The sequence below is a fragment of the Perca fluviatilis genome, chromosome 6 (genome assembly GCF_010015445.1).
Source record: "Perca fluviatilis chromosome 6, GENO_Pfluv_1.0, whole genome shotgun sequence".
NCBI classification, from domain to species: Eukaryota; Metazoa; Chordata; class Actinopteri; order Perciformes; family Percidae; genus Perca; species Perca fluviatilis.
In genome coordinates, this window is record NC_053117.1 from 28,099,279 (window position 1) to 28,122,029 (window position 22,751).

At 41.7% G+C, this 22,751-nt stretch overlaps 1 protein-coding gene across 1 annotated transcript in view; it reads left to right on the forward strand.

Annotated features, from left to right (window-relative positions):
- Positions 1–18,635: 18,635 nt before the first annotated feature.
- si:dkey-215k6.1 (transmembrane protein 132C) overlaps positions 18,636–22,751 on the forward strand; it is a 304,130-nt gene continuing 300,014 nt past the window's right edge. The window contains exon 1 of the mRNA XM_039803645.1: positions 18,636–19,485. Within this exon, the coding sequence (XP_039659579.1) occupies positions 19,404–19,485 (82 nt within the window). The 5' untranslated portion in view covers positions 18,636–19,403. The remainder of the gene's footprint in view (positions 19,486–22,751) is intronic.

Here is a 22,751-nt window from a genome sequence, read left to right on the forward strand (position 1 = left end):
TTTGTTGTGCTTTGTTCTTCAGTTAACATTTAATCTCATTTGCAAACAGTCCTTTTGAATTGGAGTAACTCACTTAGCAAGTGACTTACAGTACTTTTTTCTCTTCCATTAAAACCTAACCAGTCAGATAGAATCAGAATCAGAAGCCATTTTGATTCTGCAGATTACATTACAAGAAAATAGGCTAGTGCCACAAACTGTGAAATCAATAAATACAGGAATTAAATAACAACTGTTAAAAAATGAATTCACATTTTAACTAACTTTCCCCATATAAATTACAGTATATATATAAAAAAAATATAATTTCAAGTTCAAAAACAAAAACTAACAGAACATCTGGTGTCTGGCACCTTCCTTTGTATGGCTGCCTTACGAGCCGTGACCAGACGCCATGGTAACGACAGACACCAACACCTCGTTAGGCCCTCGTTAAGCTCGTTAAGGCCACACTCGTTTTGTTTTCCGCTAATGAGGCTGCTTGGAGGTGACTGAGCCGTGGAAAGATGTGGGAATGTGTTGCAAATGCAACAAGCTTACACATGGCCTTGGAAGGATAGGGTGAGGAATAAGAAAGGGGGTGTCAGGGAGGGGGAGAGAGATCAAGATGGTGAGAGAGGGAAGAGTGAGAAGAAAGACATTTGGATGAAAAAGAGAGGAGGAAGAAGAACACGCTATTTGTATGATTTTTGTCTGTTCAAACCTTGAACAACATTGTAACACTATCAAGGTTTGTCTTTTCGAAGTGTCTTTAATTTTTAAAACTCTTTACCAAAAAGAATAAATATCCAATTCTCCATTCTTCTTTTGAGTATATGCAGTTGGAGCCCTCCTCGTCAAATCCCCAGCATAGCTCCGGCCGGCTTATGCTACGTTTACACGCGGCCGGCTATTTTCATAAACGGACATTTCAACCTCTCCGTTTTCAAAAATTTGAGATCTTGTCTTTTGCTTTGATGTCCTGTCATGTTTTGCATGGTTCAAGGATATCGGCCCTAAGGTTGCTCCACGTGTGTCTGCCGTGTCTTGGTGAAGGACAGGGTTGGTCAAGTGTTAATGGTTACATCGGTGTGTGTAGTAGGGTGTCCTTAAGGCTGCTTTGTCATTTCAGTGTATTGATACGTTTTTTGCTGTGTACCTGGGAATACATATCAGTGTTTGAATGATCCCTTTTTATATAATTGGCCAAAGGGGAATATATCTGTGACACAATCAGTGGTGGGTTTTCGAATGGGTTGCAGTTATTCATGTATAAAAGGCTCCTTTTATAACCTTTTTATAGTTGTGTTATTGCTGTGGTTATTTTTCATGTCTTTTCTGAAACAAACTTACTTGCTGGAACATTTTTATGGAAAGAAGCCATTTGTCACATTCTGCCTCTCTGTCTCTCTCTGCAGCCACATTCCCACCTCCTCAAACCCATTCACTGCCCTTAATAATAATAATAATAATAATACATTTTATTTGTATTGCACGTTACATTTACAGCAATCTCAAAGTGCTACAGAGCATATAATAATATAGATTAAAAGAAGTAGTTATAAAGGAAAACCTATAAAATACCTTAAGTAAAAAGCTTTTCTCTTCCTGTCCACCAGATGCCCTCTGACTTTTTGACCTTTCTGACCTTCTGACCTTCCCCCGCCCACCTACTCACCTGTTCCCAATTGCCACATCAGCCCTGCAGATACAGTATTTAACCGGCCATTTTCCATTAATTACCTTCCAGATCATCAAAGTAGCCATGTGCTTCTTGCCTTTGCTTTCTAGATTCGGTCATCTGTTACCTGAAACCTGGAATCTGAAATTGGTTACATGCCTTTTTTTTAGCCCCTTTGGATTTGTTTGCGTGTTTAGACTGCCTTCCCGGATTGACCATTGCCTGTTCCATGATTCCTGTGCCTGCCTGCCTGTATGTACAGTATATCCTAATATAGACCTTATCAGTCTGCCTAGCTGGCTGCATTTGGGCCAGCTCAGCAGCCATTTGAGTGAATGAACGCTGATGCGTGTTTATGTTAAAATGTCGGTGAGCATTGATATTTTCGAATATTGTCTTCTTTGAATGATTTGATGACGACTTAAACAATTGGTAGATTAGCAAAAATTTTATTAACTTGCTGGTGATGGTCATGGTGTTTAACGAAATCTCAAAGTGTGTGTTCAGTGTGTATAGTTTAGCTGTGACATTTTGTTGTGTGCTGTTTTAAAGTTTCTGTGCTGGAGGTGCAGCGCCCTTTTGAGGCTGGTCTCATTTTCATCGGATAATTGACAAAAATTCAGGTTTCTTGTATATAAACGGTCCTTTTGCCCAGCCCTGTGCTGACATATATTGATTTAATAAGAAGTGGATACTGTTAGGTTGTAAAAAGTTAAACCATTGATGATGTCTGATAAAAATGTACTTTTAGTTGAATGAACACTGTAGCTGGAGGAAGCACTGAATCAACCGATTGCATCACACCACACCTAATCAGCATTGGTCTGGCTCACACCTACTCAAGTTTCTAAAGAATTAATTAGGTCATGGCTGTTATTTAGCATGAATGTAAAAGCTCTAGAAGACTTATTGTTTAAACAACTTTGAGAGCCATCCCCTGTTGAGCCAGACTTTATTAGAACAAAGGAAATGCAAACTCTGTAAACTTGAATACAATCGGCACTACCATGATAAACGACCTTTGTCTGTGACCTGTAGTAAACTTGAAATTCAGAGGTGTGTCCTTAACCTGAGAGAGAGGAATATAATTCGGATCCTGAGAAAGATTCGGGGCTTCAACTGTGACCCCGCAAGGGGAAGCATGTTGAAGTCCGCTGTTTACAGTGTATTTGTTTTGTCATGTCGCATGGCTGCAAACTGTGACCCCACAAGGGGAAGCATGTCTGCAGTCTGCTGCTGGCAGTGTTTCATGTTTTATGTTTGATTGTGTTTTGACTGTCGTTTTCATCGTGTTGTTCATTAAACCTTTTGTTTATCTTTCAATTCGACCCCAGCCTCTCCTTCCTCCTCAGAAATCAAACAAACACGTCTTTTTCTCCTTCCTTACAATACTTCCTGTATGTCAGCTAGTGTTGCCAAGTTGTTTTTTTCACAGCATGGAGATGAAATGAATAGTAGACTCTATATTAACAGAAGTTAAGAGAAGGCAATTATGAGAAGATTGAATAGCCATGATTAGGCCATTCATCAATGATGTGTCTTTTTAAAAGGATGAAAATTGAGTTTTGCAGGAGAAATTACGCAGAAGGTCTGTGTGATCAGGTTGTCCTCCAGCATTTCTGCCAAGCGTAGCTATTCATTTGCTTTGTGCATTTTTGATAAGTGTGTGCAAACATTGAGAGTTGCCTCTGTGCAGGACTCAATTTGTGCCCTGTTGTGGGTATAAATGGGTGTTTTTGTGTCTGTTTGCTTGTGCCTCTTTGTGGCATTGGCAATTGTTTCCATTGGTGGGTGTGTGTGTGTGTGTGTGCGTGTGTGTGTGTGTGTGTGTGTGTTTTGTGTGTGCACCTATGTGTGGGTGAAGCTGAACAAATAAAGCTAGTTTCCTCTCTGATTGTGTTCACAGTGTCAAGCACTCAGTCTGTAATTAGCACACAGACAGCCATCTGTCCAAACAACCGGCTCAAAACAACTCCTGTCCTGCTCACTTTCGCTGCTATCGCAATATCCATCCATCGCTAGCTCTCTTATCTGCTTGCTCTTCCCTCCATCTGCCTGTCTGCCTCTGTCTCTCTATATACCCTACATCACATTCTGTCTCCTTGTCCCTGTCTTTTTATTGTTTGCTCACTTTCTAACGCCATCTGTCTCATTCTCTTGTCTGATTTTCTATCTTTCTTCAAGTCAACAACTTGATCTAAAACATTTAAACAAAACTTAATAGCTCGACCCTTTCATTTCTTGTGATGGTACAGTGTGCTCCACAAAGTCTGAATAACCGAGAGGACCTGATATTTTACAGTGGCATTTCTAGCACAAAAGTGAACTGATGGCAGAAAACTGAAACAGATTCCTGTACTATCTCAAATATCACTGATAAAAAAATAAATCTTGTCAGCCCTCTACATCAAACAGCACTGGCTTGTTTAAACATTCATCATTTTGCAAGCCCGGGAACCAGACAAATCTGTGAGCTCATGTTTTATTTGCTCTGGCAGATACGTCTGGTCCCTCTCCCATTTAGACAGATTTCCAGCCGACCAGGCCCGGGTCAGGCTAACCACAACTGTTTATCCAATAAAGAATGACGATGACAACTTGTGGAGCCTTCGCACTATGCAAAATACACGGTGACGTCATTTTTGGCTGGTGCACCCTTGCGCCGGGATACTACGGTAAGTATAAACCTAGCTTAGTAAAGTGAAGCACTGTGGAGGCATTTTTCGAAAATAAATCAAGATGCTTTGGGCTGATTTGGAACTTTCTGTTATTTAAAGTACTATTTTTAAATTATGATGGCAAAAACGGCAACACTCAAGCATGGATTCTACACAATCACAGCTCATAGTATGGTCCAAACATACAGTTAGGACCCACAGCTGTGCATGGCTCTGCAAGGGACAGCTATTCAACAGGTTAAAGAGTTAAAACTGTTGGGTGTCACACTGGACAGAACACTCTCTTGGTCAACTCATATTAATAATTATGGTCGCCAAAATGAGCAGAAGGTGTGCTTATTTTTTAGCTGAAAAAACGAGTAAACAAGTAATTCAGTACAGCTCACGCAGAACGGCGCTGGCCGTCTTTCTCGTCACTGCTCAATGAGGAGCAGTGTTGAAGGGATGCACGCCAGAAAAATCTGTCTCTAGGAAACCTACACACTTGTGGCGCTTACCCACATCTAGTACCAGCTCTGCTCAGCTCGACTTGTCTCGGCTGCGTTGCCCAGTCCTCCATTTTCCATTGCAGATTTAGTACCGCCTCATGCGAGTGCGGCTGGTCGTAATAACGACGTCGCAGGAAAGAAGAAGACAACGTCTTTCTGCCGTGACCTAACGCGACACACACACACACACACACACACACACACACACACACACACACACACACACACACACACACACACACACACACACACACACACACAGAACGTCGAAGGTGTGTTGTTTTTGATTCTCGGCATGTGCCAGAAGACAAATTTTGTTTCAAAAGAAGCTGGAGGCAGCAAAACCACTGGCTAAACTATTTAAAAATGGCGGGTTTGTTCAGGACACCCTCGTCTGTCACTAGCAATGATGACGCAGTGTTTAGTGATGATTCTCTCTGACCAATCAGTAGTCTGCAGGTTTTCACTTCACCTTTTGGTGACGGAGGTGATATAAAAAAAGTACCTGTTAGCTAGTACCAGGTACTTTTTTTCATAATGGAAAAACAAAAAACTTGAGTCGAGCAGGTACCATGTGGATAAACGCCATTATACTCACACACACACACACACACACACACACACACACACACACACACACACACACACACACACACACACACACACACACACACACACACACACACACACACACACGACAGGCACTATCACATCAGAAATGCTTTTATGGGACGCTTAACACTACCTTTACCTAAAACTAATGCCATAAAGAAAATTGCAATTTATTGAGAATGAGGACATACGTCACGATTTGGGAAGTGTCTGAACCCGTCCACCATTTTGGGATCCTACGCTATCGGTTGCCAGGGGCAACAGTGTCAGAGCGACACAGACACGGAGCTGGAAAGACGGCTCAAGGAATTATCATTAAGGCGTTTTGTTCTCTTAATACATCCATGGTTTAAACAGAGAAATTACGAGAAAATTAAGAAGAAGGCAGCAAAAGAAAAGGGCGCTTACAGGGACAAACTGATAGGAACAACAATCTCTGAAACTGGTCCAGTATATTAATCAGTTAGTGTCCACTAAAAGTTCGGTTTTTGCCGCTGACAGACTCAGATTATTATTCTAAGTGTCTGACAACATTATGGAAAGGATCCCTACAGAGATAGACCTTTTAGTTAAAGAGTAAGATCCTTTTAGTTTAACATGAAACAGCCCCGAAATCACCATCACCAAACTCCTCCAGACTCCATGTAAATAATCAGGACTTTTATCATCGTAAAACACACTTCATTCAAAGTGGACAGAAACTAAATAAAACTATCAAAAAAAAACTTTCTCACCCATGAGAGAGAGACATCATGGCTGGCAAACAAGCAAAGCATGGCAGTTGGTCAAGGCCACACCCCCACCCTCCACCTTGCCCCCCCTCTCTCCTCCTCAATAGCTACAGACACAGAAATGACACGTCCTAAGGAAAGCTCATTGTGGGACTGGCTCTAGTGGCTGTTATTCTGCACCAAGGCTGAATTTTGGGAAAGAGACTTCAGATACAGTATTAGGGGACCACTAAGGTCTATATAAAAGCATCCAGAGAGCACCATGTCATAGGACCTTTAATGTTCTGTTGTTTACCTAAGTAAGGACACTAGTGTGCACTAGTACAACTTGTCCATTGGTTACTTGTGTCAAACGTTTGTTGAGAAGGAAATGTGAAGGTATCAGTATAACTATATTTTATTGATAATATGGAAGTATTAATGTAATGTTGAGTGTTTTGTTTTATCTTTTGTGTGGACCCCAGGAAGAATAGTTGTTAATACGGTAATGGGGGATCCTAAATAATTAAAATAAATCTCTGCACGATGTAGTCTGAACCAAAAAGTAAACCAAATTTAAAGTATTGGACATAAAAATGCTGTTGTAGTGTAACTTATTCTTTAAAAGTCACCAGAATGCCGGGAACAAAGTATCTGAAACTTAATTTATTTGGGGGGTAGCTCCCCCCCCTCCATATTTTTGTGTCAGAGTTGGCAAGTATGCATTTTGGTCTACCGCCGTTAATAACACACCTTAGAAATCGTAAATGAACTGCAACACTCTCATATTAACTCAGAATATTCTTTTTAAAGAGTTTAATTTTTATTTGGGGATTTGAAATGATCCTTTTTAAAATAATTCATACAATGAATGAATGAATGAATGAATTAAAACTTTATTGAACAACAATCAACAAGAGGTGTTCAAAAGGATAAAAACACAATAAAGCCCAAAGGCTTGTTTCCATTGTGGTCCTTAAGATGGAAGGGGAATACAACACATGGACTAAAAACACTGAGGACAAAGGGGAAAGGGGTCAACTAATAATCAAAACAGACAAATGAAACAGATCTAAAACACAATGGAAAACAGGGACTAGATTCCCTGACAGACATACAGCCACATAAACAGACAATACAGTAAAAACAACAGTACAACATTCCTAGTACTTCAAGGATCTTTTGAATTTGTTTATGGGCTTGATAACCATTTTTTTATTGAAGATTTAAAATGAAAGTAATAAGCCATTTCCCTGCAATCTTCCTCTCCAATTGTACTTTATTGACTTCAAATGAAACCTTTTCTAAGTTTTGCTAAACAAGTCTTGAATTTTTTTTCCTCAGGCTTGTCAATTAAATGGTACATTATCATTCTATGATTCAATTTAATATCTAATCTATTGTCAGTGTAGCAGTGAGTCAATGTGCGTCATTGTTCGAGGGAAGAATAACTTAAATGTGAATCACTGCAAACGAAGAGCAAATATATCGATTAGAATAACATTGTGTTTCTAATTGCAGACTTTGGTATCTGTCACACACACTCACACTCACACTCACACACTCTCTCACTCACAGGGGAAATGATCCAATATGACAACATCCTTAATTCAGAGTGTTAGGGCCAAATTGACTTAGCCGAGTGTGTGTGTTTTTGTGCTCCTGTGGGGGACAATTGCAGTGAAATGAGTGTAATTAAGTTGCCAGTCGCGGCGGGCTTCTGCCGAGAATTAATATTTAGTGTGTGTGTGTATGTGTGTGTGTGTGTGTGTGTGTGTGTATTGATATTAGCGTCTTCCTGATGAGGCACCTCCCACCCCTTTTAAGGTGGCAACAATGAGGCCCCCTGGGATTTCTCTCTGTGTGTGTTTCATTAGTTAACCAATGAAATAAACACAATTCAAGAAGGACACACATTGGGAATATCGCACACATGCATAACCACACAGCTGGGCAGACCGTAAGACAGGCAGACACAGATTGAAATCAAACTCCATCAGGGTTCATGGTGAATATCAACATTTGCTGACAGCAGGTCACGTGAGCATTTTCTTAGACTTTAAATCTATAGTGCGTAGTTTCTGTCTCCCCCATGAGGAATTCTAAGTAATGACAACAACACTGTCGGTGTGTCCACATGATACAAGACTTCCCTGATCACGCATGTGCTTCCACCCCTCCCCCACGCAGTTGCTAGTAGTCACCATAAACTGTTAATATTTACAGTCTATGGTAGCCAAAGAGGACACGGAGAATTAAAAAAACATGGACTCTTCAGAAGAGGTAATTATCTTCAGTCGAGTTTCTGTGCGGGAAAGTCGGCGGGCGACACCATGTTCTGATCATAGCCATACTGAGAAATACAGAGAGTTGTCTGGAGCTGATTGTCTTGATTAGCTTTGTAGCAACTCATTTAGCAATGGCTTGAATGTAACGGATGTTCATTAATATCAAAACGTTACGTACTAAAGCTTTAAGCACAGAAATATCTGTAAAACCATATCATGAATCTGGAGGGATTATTCATTGAAGTGGTGAAAAGCTTATCATAGTGGTGCACCGCTCCGCTTCTCTGTGGTGCTGTCAAAATCTGACGACAAAAATGCAGAAAGAAGGCATGGTGCAAGTGAACTGCGCTGGCACTCAAGCCAGAGGGGCGGCCTGATTTGAGACCTCCATGTAAAAGGTCAAGGCTTTGGTGTCCAGTCAAGTAGTGAGATGAGTCGCTTCTGTAAATTACCCACTTAGAATGCAGTACACACAACCATGTTGAATAAATACCATTTAGTTAATACGGCTAGCCCCATTCTTCATTGACATCATGACATGGGGAGCAAAATCTGGTGTGACCACAGCTTTATATACAGTTTGGCGATCCCATGTACTTTCCAGAGACTGTCTTTAAGAAAAACAGCAAAATTCTCAAACAACGAATTCACATGACAAAACCCTCTTGCGGGCATAGTAGCTATGACTTTATTTGAAATCACACACACTTGTCTGCCGTTGGACTGAACTGTGTACAGCTCTAAGTGGGCTGATGCACTTGCAAACACACATTGGTACCTTTTAGCACAGATTGTTAATGACACTTTAGGAGTTGGTTAAATGACAAATGTAAGAAACAAGGTCACCTGCATATTTTAAGGCTAAAACATGCATAAATCTATTCAAAATAACTCAAACTTTACACTCCAGCAAGACCATTGCTCTCCTCTGGATGATTGGTTGTCCCATCTCTCTGAGAAGCCAGAGGTCCTCTCATTCAAGATTATTCTCTGCCCTGGGCCCGTAGTGGTGAAATGAACTCCGCACTGAGGTCAGGACAGCAGAGTCCCTGCTCAAAATCACCTCTTGTACTGTAGCACTCAACACAATGTTAGTTGTTTGTTTGGGAGGAATACACTTTTTTTCGATAGCATCTATCTTTTCCACCTACAGATTATTGTAATTTACCAGGGACAAAAGCATCTATCAGATACTGCAAATTTACTGCGCGCGCGTGCATGCGCGTGAATTGTTTTGGCAACTTTTTTGTGCCGCAGTTTCTGGACCTTGGTTCACAGACTTTGGTCAGGGCAGAGATAACTTGGACTCAGTTCTGGCAACTTGTACAGAAAATAAATCCATGTCTCACTCTGGCTTTGTTCTTCTGTCTCCCTCCTTCCTCCTATCCTCCCTCCCCCTCCTCTCTGTCCCACCTCTCGATCTTTCTCCTCCCTTCCCAGCCTCCTCCATCATTTCTTGATCTTCTACACCCTCTTCTACTTTCCTCTCCCCATTTTCTCCGCTATCCTACTCCTCCCCCCTTCCCCCTCACAGTTATTGATAGTGCCCAGTGCTGTTATTTCATCCAAAGGGCCCTGTAAACAAAATTGTCTCTGACAGAACCAATATGGAAATCTCAGGCAGCGGGGCTACGAGTTATGGCATGAAACATGGTGCGTGTGTGTGTGTGTAGCGCGTGCATTAAACATAAAGCTGAGTGCTTTAGTGCATGCATGTTGGTGAGCGTGTGTGTGTGTGTTTTGCCATTGAGACTGAGAGGTAGTTCCCAGTTCTGCGTAATAAACTCCAGTGCAGCTAGTCATTAAGTGGAATGTGAGTGTGTGTGTGTGAGAGAGAGTTTGTGTGTGTGTGTGAGATGGGGAAGGGTCAAGGCCAAATTGACATCAAATGGTCTGAATTAGCCCCACTTGTCTCCATTGATTTACGGTGGGCGAGTAAATTGCATCTGTAGTGGGAGAAGAGAAGTGGGGAGGGGCTTGCGGATTCCCTGTAATTGATCTCAGGCAGCTGTTGGTGTGGGTTCATGGTGATAGAAGCTGTACAGGAGATACAAGAGGGCCACGCTGTCATCATGGCTGCAACTCTTAATCTAACCTTTTGCACAAATGGCTGCTGGGTACTTGTGCTTGGAGGTAGGGGGTCAGGGGACCTCCTGAAGCCTTTCCAGTTTTTGGTCTTTTAAAACGGATTCTAATGAGAGAAAAAGTAAGCCACGTTAAGAGAGATGGCTTAGCTTTGCGATGCGGGTTTGTCCATATTCCTCATACTTTTTTTTTTTAAACCATTTCTTTATTGACATTTTCAATAAAAGAAGCAATGATAGTGCACAATAGTGTAACAGAAGACCATGTCATTCCTCATACTTCTTGATAAAAGACTATGACTGGCAGCGACACTGCGTACATGAAGAGGTAGTGATAGGCAGGAGGTTACAAATAAACTCAAAGGTTTTTTTCTGGTCAAATTCTCAGTTTTAAACATTAACGTTGAAACGGTTGCAGTTTGGTTAGAGTTGGGCACAAAAACTACTTGGTTAGGTTAAGGAACCAAAACTTTGTTTTGAAAAACCTCACGGTTTGGGTTAAATTTGGGGTTATTTTTTTTTTTTTAGATTTTTTTGGGCATTTCAGCCTTTAATGGAAAGGACGGCCAGATATGAAAGGGGAGAGAGAGGGGTAGACATGCAGGAATATCGTCCATGTCGGACTTGAACGCTGGACCTTCTGCGTCGAGGCATACAACTCTATAAATGTGCGCCTGCTCTACCAATTGAGCTAACCCTGCCACATTTGAGTCTTAATTGCTGCTTGAACAAAGAACATATGTGGGCGTTTCTCAGGGGGAGGACAGTCTAAAGGAATGGGTTTTTTTGAAGATTAATTTACTATTAAGGATGAGGAAGTCCACTGTGTAAAATTCGTTCCTATTCAGACCTCCCCATAAAACCCAATAAACAGGGCAGGTTAAGGGACTTTACTGGCTGAGAGAAAGATGAGAGGAGAAAAGGAGAGGGATGGGGAGGGAAGGCAGATGAAGGGGAAGAGAGATAAAAGGAAGAGTGTAAAGGAGGGGAAAGAATTGAGGAAAAAAGGAAATGAAGAACAAAGAAACAGACTTAAAATGAAGAAAACATATCTGGGTGTGTTCATGTATGTGGGCATGTGTGTCTGTAGCAGTCTGAAGTGACTGTGAGACTAAACATGGCCTATGTGCTGTGTGCACAGTATGTGCCGAATCTTTGGATGGTGCATGACAATTTGTGCTTATATGTAGCAACGTGTGTGTTTACTAAAGTGTTATCCCTCCAGCTGCGTGTATCCAACTGTGATATCTTCGTGTGTGTGTGTGTATGTTCAAACTGAACAAGGGCAGTATGTAATGCAAGACAGAGTTATCGATTCTCTCTCACACACATACACACACATTACTTCTCTGATTTACCGTGTCTGACAGTGGTCTTGCTGTGTTTTTAATATGGCAATAGAAACCAGTTGGGGTGAGGCAGAAAGGCGTTCTACGTCACAGACTCGTTGCACTATGACAACACATGTGATAGCAACACACATGGACACCAACATGAGCACACACATGCACAATATTATTTACATAGAAGCACAAGTTGTGTCCTAAAAACCCTCACACATTGCCTGGGCATAAACTATCATATACGATCAACACATGTACACACATGAAAATTACAAACACGGTCACACACACGGTCTCACACGTCTTCACCAGCCTTAATTGGATTCTAATATATTCAGTTTGCTCCACTGAGCAAAGCGATGGCTATGGTTTTCCAACTGGAGAGAGAGTGAGACAGAGGGAGCAAGGGATAGAGAGAGTGAGGGAATTACATTTAAATAGGGAGTTTTTTCGGTGGTGGTCATCTTCCACCAGCCCTAGAGTGGAGTGTGCCGTCTGAACAAGCTGGATTTCTGCAAGAGCCATTTGACCTAAGAGAGAGGAGCACTATCTGTATTGCTCTCCTCTCTCTCTCTCTCATCGTCTCTCTCTTCGCACTTAAATATGTGGATGAAAGTCGTATCTACTGCAGCAAACAAACCTTTCTCTCATGCGCTCACACACAAACACAATTTAGACCCAAGATCAGTATCTAAGCATCAGTTTGTTTGTCTTCTTTCAGTCTGACCACTTTACTTTGCCCTTCAGAGTGCTTAGAAATTATTGCACTATATGTACACCGTGGTAAATAAATAAGAAAGCTAGCATAGTTCTGCTAATACTACAGAACTATGACCTCCAGTCAGATATAATCCTAAAGCATCACATTTACTTTTCTGAGTGAAGTGTAGTTTGACTTTAAGCTACGCATCAACTTCATGATGTTTACTAAGACTTGAATGAAAACTCATATCGGCAGTAAAAGGCAAGCTAATAAAAAAAAAAAACGAACTTAGCTGACCATTCATCACATCCCTTTATGTAAACATTCAATTAATGCACTTAATACACTGCTGTCAAGGTTTGGGCTCATCTGACAAAGTTGTTATATGGTAGATACTTTTATCCAAAGTTACACAGCTTCCATGCAAACATATGTAGATAATGATATATCTATCCGCCATGCAGCAGATTTATCTGTCAGGCTCTAAAGTGAACATGTATGTAGAGTACCTTTCAGTTTTTGCTTCCGTAAAAGTTTCTATAAAAAATGTGTATGTGCTTAACCATGAAGTAGAACAAACTGCTGAATTTTAAAAATCCATAAGCATTTTCAGCACTATGAAACTGTTCACTTGGCAGCTTATATCATTAGTCTGCAATGTCAGGGGTTTTAAAGATCCAGAGCAATGATTTTAGGCATGGCATTTTTACGGTGGCCGACAGCCGCAAATGCACTGAAACTTAATGAAACACACGCAAATAGACAATTAGTTGTCATTAATTTGACAACACATGCGCAGCATTTAGCAAATGCGCTGCAAATTACACAAATGTGCTGCAAATATAGAAGCAATGCAAAAAGAAAAGCAAACAAACACCAAAAACAGAAACGATGCAAAATGGTGAGAGAGAGAGAGAGAGAGAGAGAGAGAGAGAGAGAGATTTTGTTTTTGGCAATTGCGTGCTTTTCTTTTTGCATCATGTCTGTATATGCAGCACATTTGTGTATTTGGTTGTGTTGTGCGCGTTTGCTAAATGTGTTGTCAAATTAATGAAGAGGTTTTCTTAATTTGTTTGCGTTTTGTCTATTTGCACGTGTTTCATAAAGTTGCAGTTTGTTTGCCCCTGTCTGTCACCGTACATTTTGGCTGAAAAAGCTTCATATGTAATTCCCTTTTCTTTTCTTTTTTTTTACTCCTCCAGTCTTCAGGCAGTTGAAGGGGCATGTTTCTGTCCACATGCGGAGGAACCACCTATTACTGTAGGGTAACTTACACCCTGAGTAATTCATTTTGTCTTGTAACAGGATATGCCAACATTCCTTTCTTGACAGTCAAATGAACAGTGAATCAGCAATGTCCTCCTTCAAAAGTACAATAAGCTCTCTGCAAAGATTGAATGTTAAAATCATGCCAGTTAGGCGTTGACTGAACTCCACAGTCCTGTTTGCTTCACATATACACATTTCACTTTTATTTCTTACTGCAGAATATCATCGTTCTACTGACAGAACCAGCTCCTGATGTTAACCAGCACCTAAAATAACGTGTGAACATCTTTTATTACGTGATTATTTTATTGATCAGCTCAGTGGAAATCATCACTTAAACAGATACCAGTGCTTCTACTAGTCACATACTAAGTTCATAAAGAGAGGCAAACACATTGGACTTTTATTGGATTTTTAAGTTTATTTAAAAGCCTATAAATCAGCCAAAAATACTGTTGACCATAGAGGTCAATCAAATATGTGATTGCAGAGATAACATTTTATATTTAAAATCATGGCTTCATTGAACAATTAGAGTGATTAGATTGCCACTGCATTGGCAGCTGGGAAACTTCATATGACCATGCCCTTTGCTAAACCAACAACACTACTGCAAGTATTGAAAAATACTCCTTGGGCTGGACCTTTCACACTATGCTGTGCAGACCTGCTTCTGGCAGGTCACTACATGATGTGAGTAGCATTAGGTTTAACTAGGCCTGTGTCGCTTGGTAGAAGTTCTCTGCTTTTCAAAGTTTTCTTGGAGAAGATAAAAAGCTTTTTTCGGTTGTATAGATCAATGTTTTGAGACATTGATCTAGAGAAATGGTTTCTTGATATTTCTGGCTCAGGGCCCCCACAGAGTAATACTTAGAACACATTTGGATTTTACCCATTTTGGTTGTCATTATTCCCCTTCAAGATCCAATGAGGTTAAACTCCTGCTAATCCTGGCCTTCTGCTTTCCAAATGGAAATTGAAGAGGATTACTGTATGAGCCTTATTGAAGGTTTAGGAACATAAATGAGATAATTTTGGAAGCAATGCCCCTCTAACCCTAACCCTCTTTAAGAAAAGCATTAAGAAGAAATGTATATAGCAGTACATGTTGATAGAGGGGTGTGTGTTTCAGCAGGACAAGAGTGATATGAAGTACTTTCTTTTAAAAGATGAGTTTTCAGCCTGCGACAGAAGATGTGAAGTGACTTGAGGTGCAAAAGTCATCTCCCCACTGAGAAGCCATGGGGAGTTAGACTGAGATGGGTGCAGTGTGGACCAGCATCACCTCAGGGTGGGCACAGCACTGCAGCAGACTGACAGGGATGGGAGAGAGGGGGGGTTCTTCCACATGTTGTGATGTGTTTCTGCTCATGGCTGAATGTGCATTTGCCTAGAGCTCAGTTTGTTCAAAGGTGAGAAGTAAAGAGCTGTTTTTTTACTCCGTCTTTTTCACACCGGATTCAATATTTTTTCCTTCCGGTTGCCCATCTGTACTCTATCTTCGTATTTGCAATAGTTTTTGCAATCATGCAGATTTTGAAGTAAACCAAAACCCATTGATATTTTACTTGACTGCAACGAATAAATTACTATCTCTGAATTTAAAGTAAGGAGGGGAAATATGGGCACACACACACACAACTCTGAGAAAATAATACCTCCAGAATGTGGGAGTGGAGAGGATGGACTGCCAGCAGTCCTGACCTCAACCCCATTGAACACTTGTGGGATCAGCTTGGGCGTGCTGTTCGTGCCAGAGGGACCACCACAACCACGCTGGCTGACTTGCGACAAATGCTGGTTGAAGAATGGGATGCCATCCCACAGCAGTGTGTGACCAGGCTGGTGACCAGCATGAGGAGGAGGTGCCAGGCTGTTGTGGCTGTGTATGGTTCTTCCACACGCTACTGAGGCTCCTGTTTGTGAAATGAATACATTGTTAAATTGCCAATATGTCTTGTTTCTTCAAACTTCAATCATCCAATCCACCAAACACCAAACGAGTCAATGGCAGAATAAGCTGTTTGGCATTGGCAGAGAAGATTTGGCAAATCTTTCATGGGCGCAACCCACATACTCAGCGCTGCTGCTCATCCCACAAATGCATGTTCCTTACAACTGGGGCACCATCTGAAAGGGAACTAAACAGGCTTTCCAACTATAACATGTATTGCCAAAAAGCATTGTTACCACAGAGAAATAATCTACCAAACACAAATTTCCTTACTTTTTGTGCTAAGTTTATATACATTTTTGATTTAATGAATCAGTTTTTCAGCAAATACAGAGACAAGGTGTGCAGTTGATTCATTAAACTAAAAAGATTGCATCAAATTGAGTGTGGCTTTCCCCACCTTAGTTTGATGTTTACAAGCAAGCACTTTGCTAGGTGAAAATGAGAGCAACACTTTTCAATTGTTCCTTTTGGGAAATGGATGCAAAGTACAGCGAAGTCCAGCAACCATGCAATTAAAAAGTGGGACTTTATAATTAAGGAATTCAGCTGCATGGGACTCTTCCTGACTAAAGTGCAAAGGTAGAACATGTCAGTGTCAGTGGTCAGTCTGGAAGTGAATAAGCAGAGCAACCAGCCATATAAGACAAATTATTCTTCATTTATCACACACCAATTGTATTTGAAGAGTTACTGACAATGCAATATTTGTGATGAATGCCTTCCTTTTTGTGATATAATGAATACTTGCTGCCTCCATAATTCCTCTAATAATGCCAAGTGAAACATCCTTAAAGGGGAAAAGAAAAGTAGTCGTTTACAATCAAACTGCCCAATTGTTTTTGATCTTGAGTAAAGAGTCAGGCGTTGGCATCTTTTTTTTTGGGGTAATGGGCTGAAAATGTTTGGAACAAATGTAGATGATCCGGGTTATATAATTATGTATAATTACTACTTTGAAAGATGTATTGTTTGTTTCTGTCCCTAGATATATAGGAAATTATGTGCAATTCTTTTTTTTTTATTCTGTGTCAAATTTCCCCCAAACAGCCAGTGGGGCCTCATTGGCATACAGACACTGTATTTGTACAAATATTACATTTTACTGCATGCTTGCTGAACTAATGCCTTGCCTCAGTTGCGGCCCCAAGAGGAATAGTTCAGTGTAAAATAAATAAATAAATAAAAAAGATCTTTTAAGCTTAAGTCACAGGGAATGCTGCAGCTGGGCTGTCTGAGGGAAAAGTAATCGTGGGAATTTAGAATAATATTTTAAAGTGCACTGATTTTGTTTCTGCTCCATAACATGGATGGATGGCGGTTTGATGTGTTATAGAAAGAGTGAGCTTGTGACTGGGAAAGTTTGGGGAAAGTGAGTGAACAACGAAACAGGACAAGTGGGGGAAAAAAAGTGCATGAAGGCTCACTGGAGGTCACACATTGGAATCCCAGTCAAGAGAACACATACGTGGCAGAAGAATAAGATGAATGCACCAAGCCATGGGCCTTCATCAATGACAATCACGTATACTGCTAATTTAAGGACAGATATAGGACAACTGAATTATTAAGGATGAATGTATAGAGGGTCTTCTGTAATTGCCACAACTTAGTGTCTCTTCTGTAAATGTGACACTAGGGGGGGCTGTCGCTCCTTCTTAGCCTCTTGTAGAGGCCGTGGAGTCAGATGGACAGACAGGCAGCGAGGCTCACGTATCTCCGTCTCCGGAAATCCTCCCATTCCTCCGCCGACGGACTGATTTGCAATTCAATAAGTCACAATGTCATCTCTTTAGCTTTTACACATTTAGCTGACAAAGGGAACCAGGCACGCTGCCGCATGAAATATCTTCTCGGACTCAAAGAAGACCTTAATGTTCTCTCTCTTCTGGCTTGTTCACCCTCTCTCTCACTCACTCACACACACACACACACACACACACACGCACGCACGCACGCACGCACGCACGCACGCACGCACGCACGCACGCACAAACACACACACACACACACACACACACACACACACACGTCCTATCAATAGAAAGTGAATGAGTTTTATTACAAGGTGCCCGGCGTATCACATTTTGCAGTGTGCAAGCTGTCACACATCACTGGAAGCGGATGTGGTGTGTGCGCGCGCGCGCGGTTCTTGCGTATACATGAGAGCTCGTGCGAAGGTGGCGTCTATCGATTACAGAGTGAACAGGTGTAGCGTGTGTCTTTATATTAATAATGCAGAGAGGGGCTTTAAAAGGAGAAACAACACACACACACACACACACACACACACACACACACACACACACACACACACACACACACACACACACACACACACACACACAGACACAGACACACACGCACACACATACTGACCCGAACACACATAAAGCAAAGAGGCCTTTCTTATGGGATATCTTTCTTTAAACGTTTGCTTTAAGTCCTCAAAAGTCATCAGAAACTGCAGTGCGCAGGGACATCCCTTTAACCTTTTTCTTCTCCAAAGTTGGATTTACAGGTCTTTTGCTTTCAGTTGTTGGCTTTGAATAGCCTTTTATGTTGGTGTATTTTAGCTTTTCACTCGTTTATTAATTTTGAAAATTTTAACAGTCCCTCTGCTGTGGGTAGGCTACTGATGTTTTGGGCCCCCTCCAAAATGAAATGAATGGATAAAATAAAAATAAAAATGCATAATAAGGACTTCACCATATAAAGACATCTTAAATGTTGAAAGATATGAAATTAGCCTAAATAAATTCATACACCATCCATTGGCTGCTAACTGTCACTAAAATCCCCAAATCCCGCCCTCAGCCCCACAGTCTCCGCTGGCCCTCCTCCTCTTCCTCCTCTGCCGGCTGGTGGAAACGACAGACCTCCTCCTCTTCTGTCCTCTCCTCTCCTCCCTCCATCCCGCCGACGAGTGTATACAGGCTCTCAAGTTGAACCCAGACGCACACACAACACGCACAGCAAGAGGAGGATAGACACAGGGAGGAAGGAGAAGGAGAGCGGACGGAGCTGCTGCCGGGCGAGCGGAATTTGGATTTTATTTATGAACCTTAAGTGACAGAGTTTTCTTGGGGTTTGTTGTTTCAAACCCGCCTATTGAGTGGACTTTTTCATTCGTTGGATGAGTTCTTCGTCCACTCTGTCGGTCCTTTTTAAACTTTGGAAGAAAGAAAAGTGTGATAAAGGGAGAGACATTGAGGTTTCCTCAGCTTTAGCTGTCCCGTTTGGATAAATGAAGCAGAGGAGCGCACCGGTGGAAAAAGCTCACCACGGGGGAAAACGGGCTCATTCCTCGGCTCTGTCTTGAATGAGACACACCGCAGACTTTTTTTGGGGGCGGGAGAATTAAACAAGAAGGCAGCCTGCAACGGAACTGCCCATCGGGGGTTTCTTTTTTTTATCACTGACTCCAGAAGGATTTATAGTTTACTCCAAGTCTTACGTCAAGCACAGCGGGAGCGCAGTTTGGTCAAATTGAGATTATTGATCGCACCGATGCGGTAGTGATCTGTCTGGGGGGAAGAGGAAAGAGATTCTAAAAACCAAAAAAAGATCCCCCTGTCCTTTGTCCGTTTTGTGAACAGTTTTACCGAGGAGGGATGGACACGGTCTGGAGAAGGCGAGGCGCGCTGGTGGGATGCCACCTCTGGAAGACGGTGCTTCTTCTTTTCCTGTGGAAAGGTAAGAGATGCGGATGCACGCGAAAACTTGTTGTCGACCAGTTTGAAACGTTTTATTTTTTTTTTTTGGGGGGCTGGAAATCGGGAATGTCACACCCACTATCAGTAGTTTTTTTTTGGGTTGGTTTCATTTGTTGTTTTAACTTTGTGTAGGCACCATGGGTTAGTCATCATATGCATCCTATTCTAATTGTTGGTATGTTTTCCTTGGCTTTAATGGTGCGTCAACGTGCGCTTTGGAGATGAGTGATGTTAGACAGGAATGTCGATGAAGGGGAACTCAACTCCAAACTCCGTTTACCCACATCTCCATCCTGATCAACGTGACAGTATCCATCCCTAAACAGTGTTTAACTCAAACAAGTTGCATGGAGTCATGACGCTTTTCCGAAATGATAAGGGGGTTTCATATTAGTGATCCCAGACTGGAGGTTATGTCTGCCAACATGTTAACACTCTGGGAATTTAAATGAAGCAAGTTTACTTATTTTGGGCCAAATGACGATCGATTAGCACTTATTCACCTTGACACCTCCTTTCCGTGCGTGTGTGTGGAATAATAAGACTGAGCCGAAGCGTCAAATGTCAGATGCGCACTAAATGGTGCCCTCTGAGACACCCGAACCCCGGTTAGTCGGCTGCTGACCGACCCGTGTACCCGTTTGAGTTCTCGGAGAGGACTGAGCCGACCTGACGGCAGCGTGTGTCATGTAAAAAAAATAACTATTTAAGTTTGTATGTATATTGTATTGTATTGTATTCGAATTTTGGAAAGAAAACGAGCCGGACTGGCTGCGACCTCTTCTGCGCTCGTCTCATGGAAGGGGTTTTCTTATGATATGAGGTCCTTTAAGATCGGCTGTCTCCTCGCCCCCTCACACACACACTTAAGCATTAGTGAACTGAAATAAAAACTTATCACAGGGAGCCCCACTCGCCTCGTAATAGAAGTGAAAAGAGTATTTCTTTGTCTACAAAATGTACACATCATAGACAGAAACAGGAATAGAGCGGTCTAGATCCCACCTATATATCCGCCTAGGTCTATATGTAAAGCACTGACTTCATTATTAAAATGGCTTTCCGTAGAATTGGACTTATGGTGCGTGACTTTAAAAATTATAGACGGTCTTTTAAGCTCAATTTAAGCTGTAAAATAATATTATTCGGAGCGTAGGCTACTATCTGCGCAGATGGCGATTCACTGTCATTCTCCAAAACACTAAAACGGGGCTGAGATATTCTGAATTCTGCTGGGTCAACACACCACCACCCACGTATTCCAGGGAAGAAGAAAAAAAAAAACGAAAAATAAGAAGCAGCATAAGCTGAAGAAGGCTGGCAGATATTTTGTGTTTGGAGCCCTCTGAGTGCGCGCCTGTAACGCCTCCGTTTTCCACACACATGACAGATCATTCAGCATTAGTATCACATTCCCCTGAGTGTATTCTGTGTCTGTGCGCGCGCTTGAATGCGCGTGTGTTTTAATCGGCTCCGGTCACTCACGGCTCACTGAACAGTCGCTGCGTTGTGAGCTCCGAGGCGCTGTGGTCGCCGTCGCCTCTCCTCCTGACACCTTCTCTCCTCCTCCTCTTCACATGGGATGAGGTCCAAAAGACAAGAGCTTTGGCCCCGTGACTGTCTGCACCTTTTGTCTGACAGTGCATATTGTTCTTTGACTGTTGTTTAGTAGGTCCCTTGGTAGTTAGGATGGCCAGTAGTGTCTCTCTCTCTCTCTCTCTCTCTCTCTCTCTCTCTCTCTCATTGCCAGTGTGGTGTTTCAGTGTTCATGCGTTTGTTTGTGCCTATATGGTGTAGTCACACAGGCCTTTAGTCACCTGTGATTGTGTGTATGCTGCTATCTGTTACCATACTGTCATCTGTAATACTTTTGCATTGTGTATTGAATTCTCCACTCCCATTTCTGACTCCAGCCACAGAAAAACACCACCTTTTAAAAATTGAGCACTTTCCTGATTTAATGTGAGCTACTAAACAATGAGGCGTTCTGAAGCTCACTTTTACTCAAGCCTTTACCTTTATTGAGTTTTCCTTTTTTAATAGCCATATCGAAGATTGTACATTGTGTCAAAAGCTGGGAAAAAAACTGCACTATTGTGTTGTGTGTGTGTGTGTGTGTGTGTGTCTTTTCTGCCTGTGTACTTGAGCGCTTTTTGCACTACACTGCTAACCTGTAGCGGAATGTCAGCACTATGCACCATTACTCATGCAATACATAACATTAATAATTACTGATGTCAAATCACTGAGACACACACACAGACACACAATGGTAGTCTCTCACCCTGTCCTTTCTATACGCTGCTTTCTCCCCGCTCTTTGTGAGTGTATCTCTCTTTGTGTCTCACTGTTGGCTCACTGACTCACTCAGGCACACACACACACACACACACACACACACACACACACACACACACACACACACACACACACACACACACACACACACACACACACACACAGACAGACAGAGGGAGCTTATTCTCTGACAAAGAAGTAATAGAGGATTTTAAATCAGACAAGGGACATTTCTGAGATGGAAAATTGGAACTTTTAACAATTACTCCTGAGTGCAAGGGAGAAGTAGTGGGGGGGCATGACGGAGTGAGCGTGTGAGGCTGCTAAACACCATGGTGTTAGAAAGTTATACCTCTTCAGTGTGATCCCTTTTCCTTTCTTTCTCTGTGTCACTGGTGACTGGGAGATGTTATAGCACAGAGAGACACAGCAGAGTGGGTCACAGAGACACTGAAAAACAAATGTGGTGTACTGGAAGAAGTAGACATGAGTCAGTCTTTACTCCCTGCCTCCTTTTTCATGAAATGTCATGAAATTCTTCGCTTTTTCCAGTATTGATTTTTGTGTATCTTGTATGTTATGGATATTTCGATGTGACTGCAAGGTTGCCTGTTTGTTTAGGAAAGAAGAACAGAAACATATTGCTTTCTTTCGAAAACTATTGTTAGTGCTCCTGAATCTGAAAAAAATATTTAATAAAAAACGCTGCTGCTCTGTAGCCATCAGTAGGCTACAATACTGTGGGTGAAATGGATAGGTGTACTATCAGGCTGCACGGTTATCCCGTTTTATTCAATAAATGTATACTGGCCCGGTAAGGCAAGGCAATTTTATTTATATAGCACATTTCAGCAACAGTGCAATTCAAAGTGCTCTACATAAAACATTAAAACGCAGTTAGAAATGAATACAAAATTAAAAACAGATAAAATACAAGAATAAAATTCA